Consider the following 13,694-nt stretch of genomic DNA (forward strand, 5'->3'; position numbering starts at 1 on the left):
GCATGTAATTTTCTTTTTTTGTGGTACCTTTGTCTGGCTTTGGTATCAGGGTAAATGTGGCTCATAGAATGAGTTTGGGAGTTTTCCTTCCTCTGCAATTTTTTGGAACAGTTTCAGAAGGATGGGTGTTAACTCTTCTCTAAACGTTTGATAAAATTTCCCTGTGAAGTCATCTAGTCCTGGACTTTTGTTTGTAGGGAGTTTTAAAATCACAGTTTCAATTACAGTGCTTGTGAATTGTCTGTTCATATATTCTCTTTCTTCCTGGTTCAGTCTTGGGAGATTGTACCTTTCTAAGAATCTGTCCATTTCTTCCAGGTTATCTGTTTTATTAGCATACAGTTGTTCAAAGTATTCTCTTATAATCCTTTGTATTTCTGTGGTGTCTGTAGTAACTTCTCTTTTTTCATTTCTAATTTTATTGATTTGAGTCCTCTCCCTTTTTTTCTTGATGAGTCTAGCTATAAGTTTATCAATTTTCTTTATCTTTTCAAAGTACCAGCTTTTAGTTTCACTGATCTTTGTTACTGTTTTCTTCACCTCAATTTATTTCTGCTCTGATCTTTATGATTTCTTTCCTTCTACTAACTAGTTTTTGTTTGTTCTTTCTCTAGTAGCTTTAGGTGTAAGTTTAGGTTGTTTATTTGAGATTTTTCTTCTTTCCTGAGGTAAGATTTTATTGCTATAGACTTCCCTCTTAGAACTGCTTTTGCTGCATCCCATAGGCTTTGGATCATTGTACTTTCATCTTCATTTGTTGCCAGGTTTTTTTTATTTCCTATTTGATTTCTTCAGTGATACATTGTTGTTTAGTAGCATATTGTTTAACCTCCATGTGCTTGTGATTTTTACATTTTTTTCTTGTAGTTTATTTTTAATCTTATAGCATTGTGGTCAGAAAAGTTTCTTGATATGATTTCAGTTTTCTTAAATTTACCAAGGCTTGCTTTGTGACCCAGCATGTGGTCAATCCTGGAGAATGTTCCATGTGCATGTGAGATGAATGTGTATTCTGCTGCTTTTGGATGGAATGCTCTATAAATTAAGTCCATCTGGTCTAATGTGTCATTTAAGGTCTGTACTTCCTTACTGATTTTCTGTCTGGATAATCTATCCATTGTTGTAATTTGGGTGTTAAAGTCCCCCACTATTACTCTGTTACTGTCAATTTCTCCTTTTATGGCTGTTAGTATTTGCATTATATATTGAGATGCTCTTATGTTGGGTGCATAGATATTTACAATTGTTATATCTTCTTCTTGCACTGATCCTTGATCATTATGTAGTGTCCTTCTTTGTCTCTTATAACAGTCTTTATTTTAAAGCCTATTTTGTCTGATATGAGTATTGTTAGTCCAGCTTTCTTTAGATTTCTATTTGCATGGCTTACATTTTTCCATCCCCTCACTTTCAGTCTGTATGTGTCCCTATGCCTGAAGTTGGGTCTCTTGTAGACAGCATATACACATGTCTTATTTTTGTATCCATTCAGCCAGTCTCTGTCTTTTGGTTGAAGAATTTAATCCATTTATATTTAAGGTAATTATCAATATGTATGTTCCTATTGCCATTTTAATTGTTTTGGGTTTGTTTATGTAGGTCTTTTTTCTTTCCTTCCTCTCCTCTCTTGTGGTTTGATGACCATCTTTATTGTTGTGTTTCGGTTACTTTTTATTTGTATGTGTGTATCTATTGTAGTTTGGGGGTTTGCTGTTCCCATGACGTGTTGACATAGCAGTCTATATATGTACAAAGTTTTTTAAAGTTGCTGGTTTCTTTCCCACCTAGAGAATTTCCTTTAGCATTTGTTGCAATGTTGGTCTGGTGGTGCTGAATTCTCTTAGCTTTTGCTTATCTGTGGAGCTTTTGATTTTGCCATCAAATTTGAATTAGAGTCTTTCTGGCTAGAGTATTCTTGGTTGTAGATTCTTCCCCTTCATCACCTTAAATATATCACCCCACTCCCTTCTTGTCTGCAGAGTTTCTGCTGAGAAATCAGCCAATAACCTCATGGGAATTCCCTTATATGTTATTTGTTGTTTTTCCCTTGTTGCTTTTAATATTTTTCTATGTCTTTAATTTTTGTCAATTTGATTGCTATGTGTCTCGGCATGTTCCTTCTTGGGTTTACCCTGCCTGGGACTCTCTGCTTCCTGGACTTGAGTAACAGTTTCCTTTCCCATGTTAGGTATATTTTCAGCTATTGTCTCTTCAAGTATTTTCTCAGGACCTTTCTCTCTCTTTTTTCCTTCTGGGACCCCTATAATGTGAATATTGGTATGTTTATTGTTGTCCCAGAGGTCTCTTAGACTGTCTTCATTTCTTTTCATTCTTTCTCCTTTATTCTGTTCCATGGCAGTGATTTTCACCATTCTGTCTTCCTAGTCACTTAACCGTTCTTCTGCCTAAGTTATACTGCTATTGATTCCTTCTAGTGTGTTTTTCATTTCAGTTATTGTATTGCTTATCTCTGTTTGTCTGTTCTTTAGTTCTTCTTGGTCACATTTCTTGCATCTTCTTGATCCTGCCTCCATTCCTTTTCTGAGATCCTGGATCATCTTCACTATCATCATTCTGAAATCTTTTTCTGGAAATTTGCCTATCTCCTCTTCACTTAGTTGTTTTTCTGGGGTTTTATCTTGTTCCTCCATCTGGAACATATTTCTCTGCCATTTCATTTTTTCTTTCTCTGATTGTGGTTTCCATTCTGCTGGCTGCAGGATTTTATTTCTTCTTGCTTCTATTGTCTGCCCTTTGGTGGATGAGGCTATTAAGAGGTTTGTGTAAGCTTCCTGATAGGAGGAACTTGGGGGTGGGTAAAATTGGGTCTTGTCCCTCTGGCGCAAGGCCCTGCTCAGTAAAACTTTAATCCACTTGTCTGCTCATGGATGGGGCTGTTTTCCCTCCATGATAGTTTTTTGGCCTGAGGCAATCCAACACTGGAGCATGCAGGCTGTTTGGTGAGGTTAATGGTGATCTCCAGGAGGGCTCACACAGATGAGTACTTCCCAGAACTGTTGCTGCCAGTGTCTTTGTCCCCGCAGTGAGCCACAGCCATCCCCCCACCTCTGCAGGAGACCTCCCAACACTAGCAGGTAGGTCTGGCCCAGTGTCTTATGGGGTCACTGCTTTCTTCCCCTGCGTCCTGGTGCACACAAGACTTTGTGTGTGCCCTCCAAGAGTGGAGTTTCTGTTTCCCCCAGTCCTGTGAAAGTCTTGAAATCAAACCCCACTGGCTTTCAAAGCCAGATTCTCTGGGGACTCCTCCTCCTGTTGCTGGACCCCCAGGCTGGGAAGACTGATGTGGGGCTCAGAACTTTCACTCTTGTGGGATAACTTCTGTGGTATATTTGTTTTCTAGTTTGTGGGTTGCCCAACCAGTGGGTATGGGATTTGATCTTATCGTGGTTGTGCCCCTCCTACCATCTTGTTGTGGCTTCTTATTTATCTTTGGATGTAGGGTGTCTTTTTTTGGTAGGTTCCAGCATTGTTTTTGACAATGGTTGTTCAGCAGTTAGTTGTGATTTTGGTGTTTTTGTAAGAAGAGGGTGAGCTCACATCCTTCTACTCCACCATCTTGAGCTAATCAGCTGGTGCTATTTATTTTTAAACTGTCTAGTCTGTTTAACTCCTACCCTGCACATTTTACATATTATCATATTTAATAATAACTTGATTCTATGTGTACTATTGTATTTCTAATTATCACCCCTTGATTATCATCCCCTACAAATTGCATATGTAGCTTGAAATTTTAACTTATATTTTATTCTCGACTCTGCTGTACAGTATCTTGCTGCTGTAGACAAATAAAGAAGTTCTCAATATTTTAAATTAAGTTTGTAATGTTTTTCTTTCTTTGGAGTTAAGATCCCATCTAAATTAAAAGGAAATAAATAACCCAGTTAGAAAGATTTCCAAAAAAACAATGGTGAATGATAATTGGACACAATGTAGAAGCTTCTCTGACATGAGCCAAAAACAATACTTCAATTATTGTTGAATAAAATTCTGAACCGATCAAAACCTGCAGAATTTGGTCATAAACTTTTTCTTTTGAAATGCACATAAGGACTTTATGAGAAATAATGGAAGGAAGAATAAGAATGATGATAAAAAATAATATTTTATGATCCTCTTCTCAAAGAAGTCCAATAACGTCTTTAATTCAGTGAAGACAGTGGGCTTGGTGGCATACCTTTGTAGACAGAGACTGAACCTGTAGTTTCTGGATTTCCTTACACATGCCACCCCCCACCCTCACTCACAACATCTGTCATTTCTATACATGATAATAGAAATGAGCCCAGATTGTATTCTCAGACCAACTACAAGTTTGGGGAGTTAAAAATACAAATCAGACTTTAAACTCAGCAGAATGCTACCCTCACTGCTTGACCAGCTCTGGCTCCCTCTGATTTTGCCCCACAAGCCTCTGCCTGCTTTCTCAGATTGGTGCCCTCATCTCAACACCTGTGTGAAAACAATTTTGGCCACCTTTGTCCCTGGTTACCACAAGGTAACCTTTAAACTCTGGAATTTCCTAGAGTAAGTGGAGTGTCTTGGTTATGCATGGTGGACCCCTCTGACCACACCTGACCTGATAGTTTATGCTAACAAGATGACTCAGGCTGGGGGGTGGTCATGCCAGAAAGATCAACTATGAGATTAGAGGGTTTGGGCCTTTACCATGTGATACCAGTCCACCCTGGGGAGGATACGAGGCTGGAGATAAGATGATATAATCCATCATGCCTATATAATAAAACAATGATAAAAAACTCTGGGCACTGAGATTTACATAAGCTTCTCTTGTTGGCAATACTTTTCATTGCTACACATCAATGTTGCCAGGAGGATAACACTGCCTTGAAGGTTTTGAAAGCTTCACATTTGGGATCCTTCCAGACCTTGCCCTATGTGTCTCTCCCTTTGCTGGTTTTGCTATCTATCCTATTGCTATAATAAAGTTAACTGTAAGTATATCACTTTCCTTAGTTCTATGAGTTATTCTGGCAAATTATCAAACCTAAGGAGGTAGTGGGAACCTCCAAATTTGTAGCCAGCTGGTCAGAAGTAAGGGTGACCTGGGGTAACCCAAACTTGTGTCTGTGTGTAAAGTGAGGACACTTTTATGGAGAACTGTGCCCTTAACTGGTGAAGTTTGGCCTGACTCTGGGCACCCACTCTAGTCTCTTTGTTTGCTTTTCCTGGTCTTCTCAGCAACGTGAATCTTAGCTCTTTGCCCATGACTGGACCTATCCCTGCTGGAACTTCCAAATGCTGAAAGCCTCCTGGGTGTCTGTCAGTCCCCTGAGACTGAAGGGGTTGCCCCTGAAATCTTCTTCGACAATGACCAGACACCAGAGAGATTGACCTACTTTTTTTTTTCTTCTTCTTGGCATGTCTTACAACTGAGCTAAATGTTTGATAAGGTACCAGTATGGTTAAGTAATTTGTTCAATACAAAAAGACATCAGTTATTAGTCATCAATAATTAAAATTACATTTTCAACAAATGGCATAGTTTTTCAGCAATTCATATATATCAGTTCCCATTGAGTCATTCAATAAATTATGACATATTTGATAAATGAAGTGTAACACACTTATTTTAGAACAATGTATCTTAGTCTTTTTTATAAATCCATGCCCTCTTTTAATAAACATAAAATCTCCCTAAACTCTGGAAATTCTATGAAGACACACTAAGGTGGCATAGCTCCTGTATATATATCTTTCTAGTTGGTGTATTTCCATGTTGGCAAGAAAATGTTCTCCCAGCTTTTAATTTTATACTCTGTACTTTGTGTTTTTTAAAAATATTCTTTTTGTACATTCGAAACACAAATCTATATCATATAGAATATATTTTTTTGTACGTGATCAGTTCATTTCAAGATTCTGACAATAAATCACTCAACTTTTGCCTCCCATTCAGTTAAAATGATTGTATTATTAACTCAGCAGAAAGTTAAGTAATGAAAGAACTTTCCTATGACTTGTTTTATTGGCTCCTCAAGAGAGTTGTTAAATGCATGTGGATTATAATTTTTTGTGGACTTTCGATTAGGTGAATTTTAGACAAAATCAAATTTGAGATTTAACTGTTTAAACACACTTGTTCAAAAAGGCACTCTTTGTTCAAAAAAAGGCTAAATTTTATTTTCCATTATTTAAACATAGTTTTTTTTTAATGAATTTAAAATGCCTGGTTCTATAACACAATGTTTACTTATAAAATCCCCACTGTTCTAAAAGTAGACTGTACATAACTTGTGTGTTGCCTTCAAGGATGCAGATGGCTGGCACAGTTTTGACCTTTCATATTAAGACTGTAGGCCGCTTATCAGCATGCTCCCATCTAAAACTTATTCTCAACCTGAGCGTCCAGGAAGACCACCCAGGAACTTTTAACTGATGCCTAGTTCTCATCTTCAAAGATTATGATAGAGCTGAATTGGGATGGTAATTGGACACTAGTATTTTTTAAAATTCACCAGGTGATTCGAAAATGTATAATTAAGGTTAAGAATCTCTGATCTAGGGACTTCCCTGGTGGCGCAGTGGTTGAGAGTCTGCCTGCCGATGCAGGGGACAAGGGTTTTTGCCCCGGTCAGGGAAGATCCCACATGTCGCGGAGCGGCTGGGCCCATGAGCCATGGCCACTGAGCCTGTGCGTCCGGAGCCTGTGCTCCGCAGCGGGAGGTAGGCCACAGCAGTGAGAGGCCTGCGGTAAAAAAAAATCTCTGATCTAAAATACTGAAATGCAGGTTCCAGTATTATCTAAAATTGTTGAACTCAGGAGTGCATGATTTAAAATAAAATTGAAACCACTGTTAAGTATATCTAACTTCAAATGAGCAATGCAAGCAGTGAAGTGGTGGTGCCATGCTCATTTTGGCTGTTTCTTGCTGAAGCAATATAATCTGAATTTATTATCAAAACTAGCTGGATTAGATATCCATTTCATTGCAACCTCTGAAATAGTAAAGAGCAGAAAATTAGCTTCTCCTTAAAGTAAGTTTACAACTGGCTATTAAAATACTTCAGAAGCACAATTTCTTTAGTTCTTCTTTCATTAAAAATAAAGTTTAGGGCTTCCCTGGTGGCGCAGTGGTTGAGAGTCCGTCTGCCGATGCAGGGGACATGGGTTCGTGCCCTGGTCTGCGAAGATCCCACATGCCGTGGAGCGGCTGGGCCCATGAGCCATGGCCATTGAGCCTGAGCATCTGGAGCCTGTGCTCCGCAATGGGAGAGGCCACAACAATGAGAGGCCCTCGTACCGCAAATAAATAAATAAAGTTTAAAAATCTATATTAAAAGCTAAATTGAATACATTACTGTGATTTTTTTCTCAATATTTCTCAATAACAACTTTGATATTAATCCTATGATAAATACTTTGTATACACTACTATTAAAATTGACTGATAAATTCTTGCCCATATTAAGAAAACCCATCTCCATTTGTAAAATCAATTTCCTCAAATTTCTATTTCTATTTACTATTGCAAATGAACTGTGTTTGCTCTTGAATAACATGGTAGCATGATTGCCAGGTAGCTTCATTTTCCTTTGCTGTTTTCACAGCTTAATCAAAGCAGGGCTTATTTTCACATGGGGATAATAATCATTCCAGCTCCTCATCACAAAATGAACGCATTTGTGTTCTGCAATCAACTTGAAGTGAGGCACTGAAATGCCCTAGAATAGGGTACAAAAATTCTTTTTGATTTCATTCATTTCAAGACAGTGTATTAATATTACCCTCCTTGATTCCACACACGTGTCATCTAAAATGTCACTACAGAATAGACCTATAATTAGCTCTTCAGTTCATACATTAAATACATTTTAATAAACAGCTCTCTTCTCTGACAATAGAATATTACTGTCCATTCTTAGCTATCAATCTCAGATTAGAGGGTGTTTCTTATTTGAAGTATTGATAAGACAAGCTGATCTGTGCACTGTACTTAAAATGCACACTTATTGAATTATGAGCTATTCAGACTTATCCAAAACATTTATAATGCCTCTGATAAGGTAGGAAATATTTTAAAACTGCAAAAACTGATTTGGGATTTCTGTAAGTCAAATATTCATGTTCCAAAAAGTTTAAGTTATCAGAAATTTAATACTTAAATATTAATTTAATAATAATTTAACATTAATGAAATGTTTAATAATCATTAATACAATAAATAATATAAGTAAATTATTATATATTATATTTTATATATGAAGTAAATATAATTGTATCATATTTTCATACTATTTATTTAAAATACTTAATATTTAAAATTTTATATTTACATCATTGTAAGAAAATAGTTTAATATTCGATATTAAATTTTACAAAAATAACTTGAATAATTTAATTGCAATGAAGCCCAAAGGGATACATGATATTCACAGAAGTCAGCGTATTTGTTACTTCACCATGAATTATGGGCCCAAAAGAGACAAATACAATTTCAATCTGGTGATACATGAAACATGATGTATAAAGTTTCAGATTGAAGTGTCACACTGAATGACTGGATTTTTACTTCTACTGGTTTATTTCAAACTATTTTTGAAGGAATCCTGAATGAGAGATTCCATCCATAAGTCTTTCGAATGCAGGACACCATTATTCTGGAGAGCATTCCCTGTTCCTCTCCCACAGCTCTTTCCTGAAGCCTGAGCAGCAAAGGAGGTTCTGGGGCAGCTGACTGTGAGCCTCCTCACATACTATCTAAGTCTGGTTGTTCCCAGGAAACTGAGAATTAGAGCTGTTTGTTTTATAAAAATACAGATCTGTATCCATGGCACAACCAAAATGTAACAGAGAGGAATTAGTAATTCAAAATATAAGTGAATAAGCAGAGATACAAGATTTACAATTTGGAGTAAATGTTATTAATTTAAAAGATTGTGCACAGTTCATTAAAGAAAAGCTATAAATGGATACTTGTTAACATGTGAGGTATGGAAAATTAGCGAAAAACATCAATCTATAATTGACATGAGTGGGTCCTCAAATCACTGCTCCATGTGCATATTTAAATGTTATCATCTGCCCATTTGGACGTGACAGGCTGAGCAACCTATGGAGCAAGAATCCTGAAATTAAAGTACCCTTTACATAATCACCTAATACCAAAATCTGAGGGCATATAATGCATATTAATTTAATTAGGCTTTATGATGCTGAGCTCTATTTCTCATTATTTGACCTTTTTCTATTTTCTGTATAGAATATGGGAACATGGACACTCCCCAAATTTAAATATCATGACTATACAGATTTAAATATCCATATCCATATTTAAATATCATGACTATATGGATTGACATGCAAGCAGTTTCTTATTTTCTGTTGCTATAAAAGGAGTGTCCCTTTTCAAATCTACATATTTATGGTTAATTATAATGGCACATATGAAAATATATTAAATTCTGCATTTTGTCAAGGTATTATCCTAATGATTAAGAACTGAAAAAAAAACTTTTATGGTGGAAAAATCTTATAGGAATTTTTATAAAGCAGTCTATATCTTTTTAAATAAGATGTGTATCATGATGGATTTAAAACTTGGTAAAATATGTAACAAACAGTAAAGAATGAGTAAATATAGGAGTGTAATTTAAATTTCCTTTTTTAACCTAAATTTTCTATAGCGTATTATTTTTAGAGTAAGAAAAAAAGACTTATTTTTAGATTAATCATACCTATGTATCTACTTAGATTTCTTAACACCTGTGGCAAAAAAAAAATTTCTAAAAATATATAATTACTTTCACATGTGCATCATTTAAAACAGTCGCTTTTGTTCAGAGTTCCTGACTGCATTCTGTGGTCCAGTGTAGCAGAGATGAGTCACAGTGAGCAGAGAGGATTATGGGGTAATGGAAGGGGCCCTGGGCTGCTGGTGGAAGGGGCCCTGACTTGTGAGCAGCCTCCTTGCTGAACTCCACTGTTTCCTATGAGCTGCACCATGAAAAAATGTTGCAATGTGTTGGTTAGATTTCTTTGCCTCTGTCCCTGGAATGTCACCTCCTGACCCCAACTAAATAAGTAAATAAATTCTGTCCTGAAAAATTACCCTTCTGATGTGAAAATCAAGAGGCACTTTCCAAATCAGAATGAATAGAGGGCTGATATATCAACATTTACAAGCAAAGAGTGAAACCATCTTGAATGTGAAGTGTATTCTTGAATTAATGCTTGCTCAATGATGCCAGAAAATGGCCACAGATCCTGGTGGCCAAAGAAAAAGTTAAGACCCTAAAGTGAAGTCTACTTGTAGGCATAAATGTGTCTAATCTTTCAACATTAAGAATATGGCCAATTTGGCTGAAATTTTAGGTAGTAAAAGTTATTACTTAAAATTTCCTGCCTAATATAATTCTTACTCTGTCCAGACAGTCAAACCACTATCCACATTTTCTTCATTACTTTATTGAAAAGATTTACCAACTGCTTTCTGTGTGCAGAGAATTGCTTGTTGGTAAATTTTAATTTAACCCAGAATAAAAGCTAGTGCTTATGAGCAGGAGTAGCTTATAAAGTGATAGAGGCTGTTTGTCTCTAGACTTGGCAGCAGCAGAAGAGCTCAACACCCAGGAAAGCCCACAATAGGTAACAGAGGTGAGCCCAGCTCTCCTTATGATGGCTCCTGCACCTCCATTAGAAGGTCTGAGAAGTAATAGTTTGTATTCACACATTTTTCCCTATTGCCTTAATTACATGGCATTAACATTTTAAATGTAAATAATTGAGAAATAGATTGCCTACATGGGAAAAGAATCTAAAAAAACCCAAAGAGTGGATATATGTATAACTGATTCACTTTGTTGTACACCTGAAACTAATACAACATTGTAAATCAACTATACTCCAATAAAATTTTTTTTAAAAAAACAAGAAAGAATAAAGAAATACGACAACTAAATGCAATGTAGTACTCTTGATTGAACCGTGGGACAGAAAGAAAATATTGATGGAAAAAGTAGTAAAATCTAAATAAACTCTGGAGTTTATTTAAAAAAATAAAAAAAGAAATATACCCTATTACCAACTATGCAGTCAGATATCATCAAATTCATCCCTGCCATTGATTTCAGTGCATGCAATTCTGTAGAGTAAAGCTCATAGGGGATTTCCCTCAAATTTATGTGCCATGTGTAAAAAACAATGACTGTATTTTGCAAATAAAAATTCCATTTTAAAAAGTGATTTATAAATAAAAATATATCTTCTCATTAGAATGTAAGCTTTAAGTGATTGTTCACTGCAGTATCTCCAGGATTGAGAACAATGACTTACATGTGTTAGCCATTACACAAATATCTGTTACATGAGTAATGTTCTCTGACCTTCTACCAAATCACATGGTTTATAGTCTGGCACAATTTTTATATGTAGGAATATGTTTCTCAACAGTAGACAGCAGGAACCAGGGAGGGACAATATCTATCATGTACACCATCATATTCCTGGAGACTGACAATACCTTTGTGCACGAAAGACAAATGTGCATTTTTACTATAAAATGGAGATAAAATACTTCAAATTTCAATATATTATAAAGAAAAAAATAAGAAAATATACGTAGGTACTCAGCTTATGGATAGCAGTGATTGTGATGGTGGCTTATTTTTATGCTCCTACTTCTGAGTTGACCTCATGAGAGTTACCAGAGAAGTGAGTTGATTTGGTACCTGTGGTTCCAAGTAAGGTGCACTACTTTTTCTCTGATGTCTGGCCCTTCCCTTCCCTGTCCTGATGGAGCACTACACCATCATGTGGAGACCTGAACACAGGAAATGTTCATCATCTCCTTTACTGCTCCTCATAAAGAGGAACAGAGTGGTCTTGGTATTATTTTAATAAAAATCCAGGACTTAGGAACATTTAAATGAATGTTATTTTTCAAGGCAGTCAACTGGTGATGCTGCACATATATTTTCAGGAACCAGAAACTACACTTCTAGAGTGATGTACTATATTGATATATCATAGGCACTCAATAAATCTTACTGAATTGTTAACTTTAAGTGGTTTTTAAATTAAACAATGTAATTTTGAAATTAATTTTATAGACTGATATTTTTATTGACTATTAATTCTTATGAGTCAATCATTATTTAGCACTTTCAGGAACTACACATGCTATAAAAATAACTTAAGAGTTACAATTTCTGCCCTTCAAAGTTTTTAAATCTTTTAACTGTATGATCATTGTGATAGCAGAAAGACAGCATTGCTGTCATATCAATGAGTCAGACAATGGACACAGTGAAACGTCTAAGAAAGACACTACTCTTAACGTTCACTGTTGCTGTTGAAAGTTTTCTATGATTGTGATTAATTGCTTTTGAAATTTTGATCAAAATGGATCAGTCCAAGTTTCTGGCCCTGGCTCTCTATATCAAACCTCACCCTGGAATTACATAAATCAATGTAGTCTAGACTTCTGTAAAAACTGGGGGAGAGAAAGGTAGAAGTAATTTCTGAGTTGTCAGTGACTGATGGATGTTTTGATTTCACAGTTTTAGTAAAGTAAAGGTCTTACCGTAGCTGTCATAGGCATCCTCACTTACTCCATGACCATAGTCATAGTACTCAGGCACACTGCAATAGATTTAGACAGCGATCAATGTTACTGTATTCAGGAGGAGTCAACCCAAAACTTATATGGAATTTGAATGCAAAATGTGTGCTAAGGTAATATTCCCAAGAATCTCTAGGCATAAATCACATATTTGAACATAAATAATAATAGAATAATATTGAATAATAGAATTCAAAGAAGAATATTCAGTAAGAAAAATACAGGTAATTGACAAAGAGTGCTATGATTTTCTCACCCCACCTCAGTACTTTATCTCTATCCTCCAATTATATAAATCAAATTTCCTCTAAAGCACAATTATGATACTTCAAGAGGAGAGTTATAAAAGGTCTATTTCCAAGAAAAGTGCTACATAAGATGACAATCTGGTCAATTGTGTGTGGGTTTTAATGCAATTACCTTAAGAAATATACATCAATTTCATCTTCACTTCCAAACACTGAAATTATATTTATACTCCCTTCCAACTCTTCCACAGTATGTCCCTAGGCTTCTCAAATACATAAGCTATTTCTTCTCAGTTAATATCTTGCTAGATGCTTAGCCTAATGTTACCAAGTCATAATTTTAAAAAACACTATACAAAGAGTGGAAATTATTTTAATTTAGCTTAGTATTTGGATAATTAATGCATATTTTAATTTTATTTAGGGATCTACAAATATTTGTGATAAACTGTATTTTTCACTCAAATAAGCTCATTCATTTAAAGTTCTCTACCTCATCTATACAATGGAATATTACTCAGCCATAAAAAGAAGTGAAATTGAGTTATTTGTAGTGAGGTAGATGGACCTAGAGTCTGTATACAGAGTGAAGTAAGTCAGAAAGAGAAAAACAAATACCGTATGCTAATACATATGGAATCTAAATACCGTATGCTAATCTAAATACCGTATGCTAATACATATGGAATCTAAAAAAAAATGGTTTTGATGAACCTAGGGGCAGGACAGAAATAAAGACTCAGACCTAGAGAATGGACTTGAGGACATGGAGAGGGGAAAGGGTAAGCTGGCATGAAGTGAGAGAGTAGTACTGACATATATACACTACCAAATGTAAAAT

General features: G+C 35.7%; 1 protein-coding gene across 1 annotated transcript in view; it reads right to left on the reverse strand.

The window, feature by feature from the left end:
* The window catches only part of KHDRBS2 (KH RNA binding domain containing, signal transduction associated 2), a 699,880-nt gene that overhangs the window by 13,492 nt on the left and 672,694 nt on the right, over positions 1 to 13,694 (reverse strand). The window contains exon 8 of the mRNA XM_030840977.2: positions 12,567 to 12,625. Within this exon, the coding sequence (XP_030696837.1) occupies positions 12,567 to 12,625 (59 nt within the window). The remainder of the gene's footprint in view (positions 1 to 12,566; positions 12,626 to 13,694) is intronic.

This window comes from Globicephala melas, chromosome 11 (assembly GCF_963455315.2).
Source record: "Globicephala melas chromosome 11, mGloMel1.2, whole genome shotgun sequence".
Lineage (NCBI taxonomy): Eukaryota > Metazoa > Chordata > Mammalia > Artiodactyla > Delphinidae > Globicephala > Globicephala melas.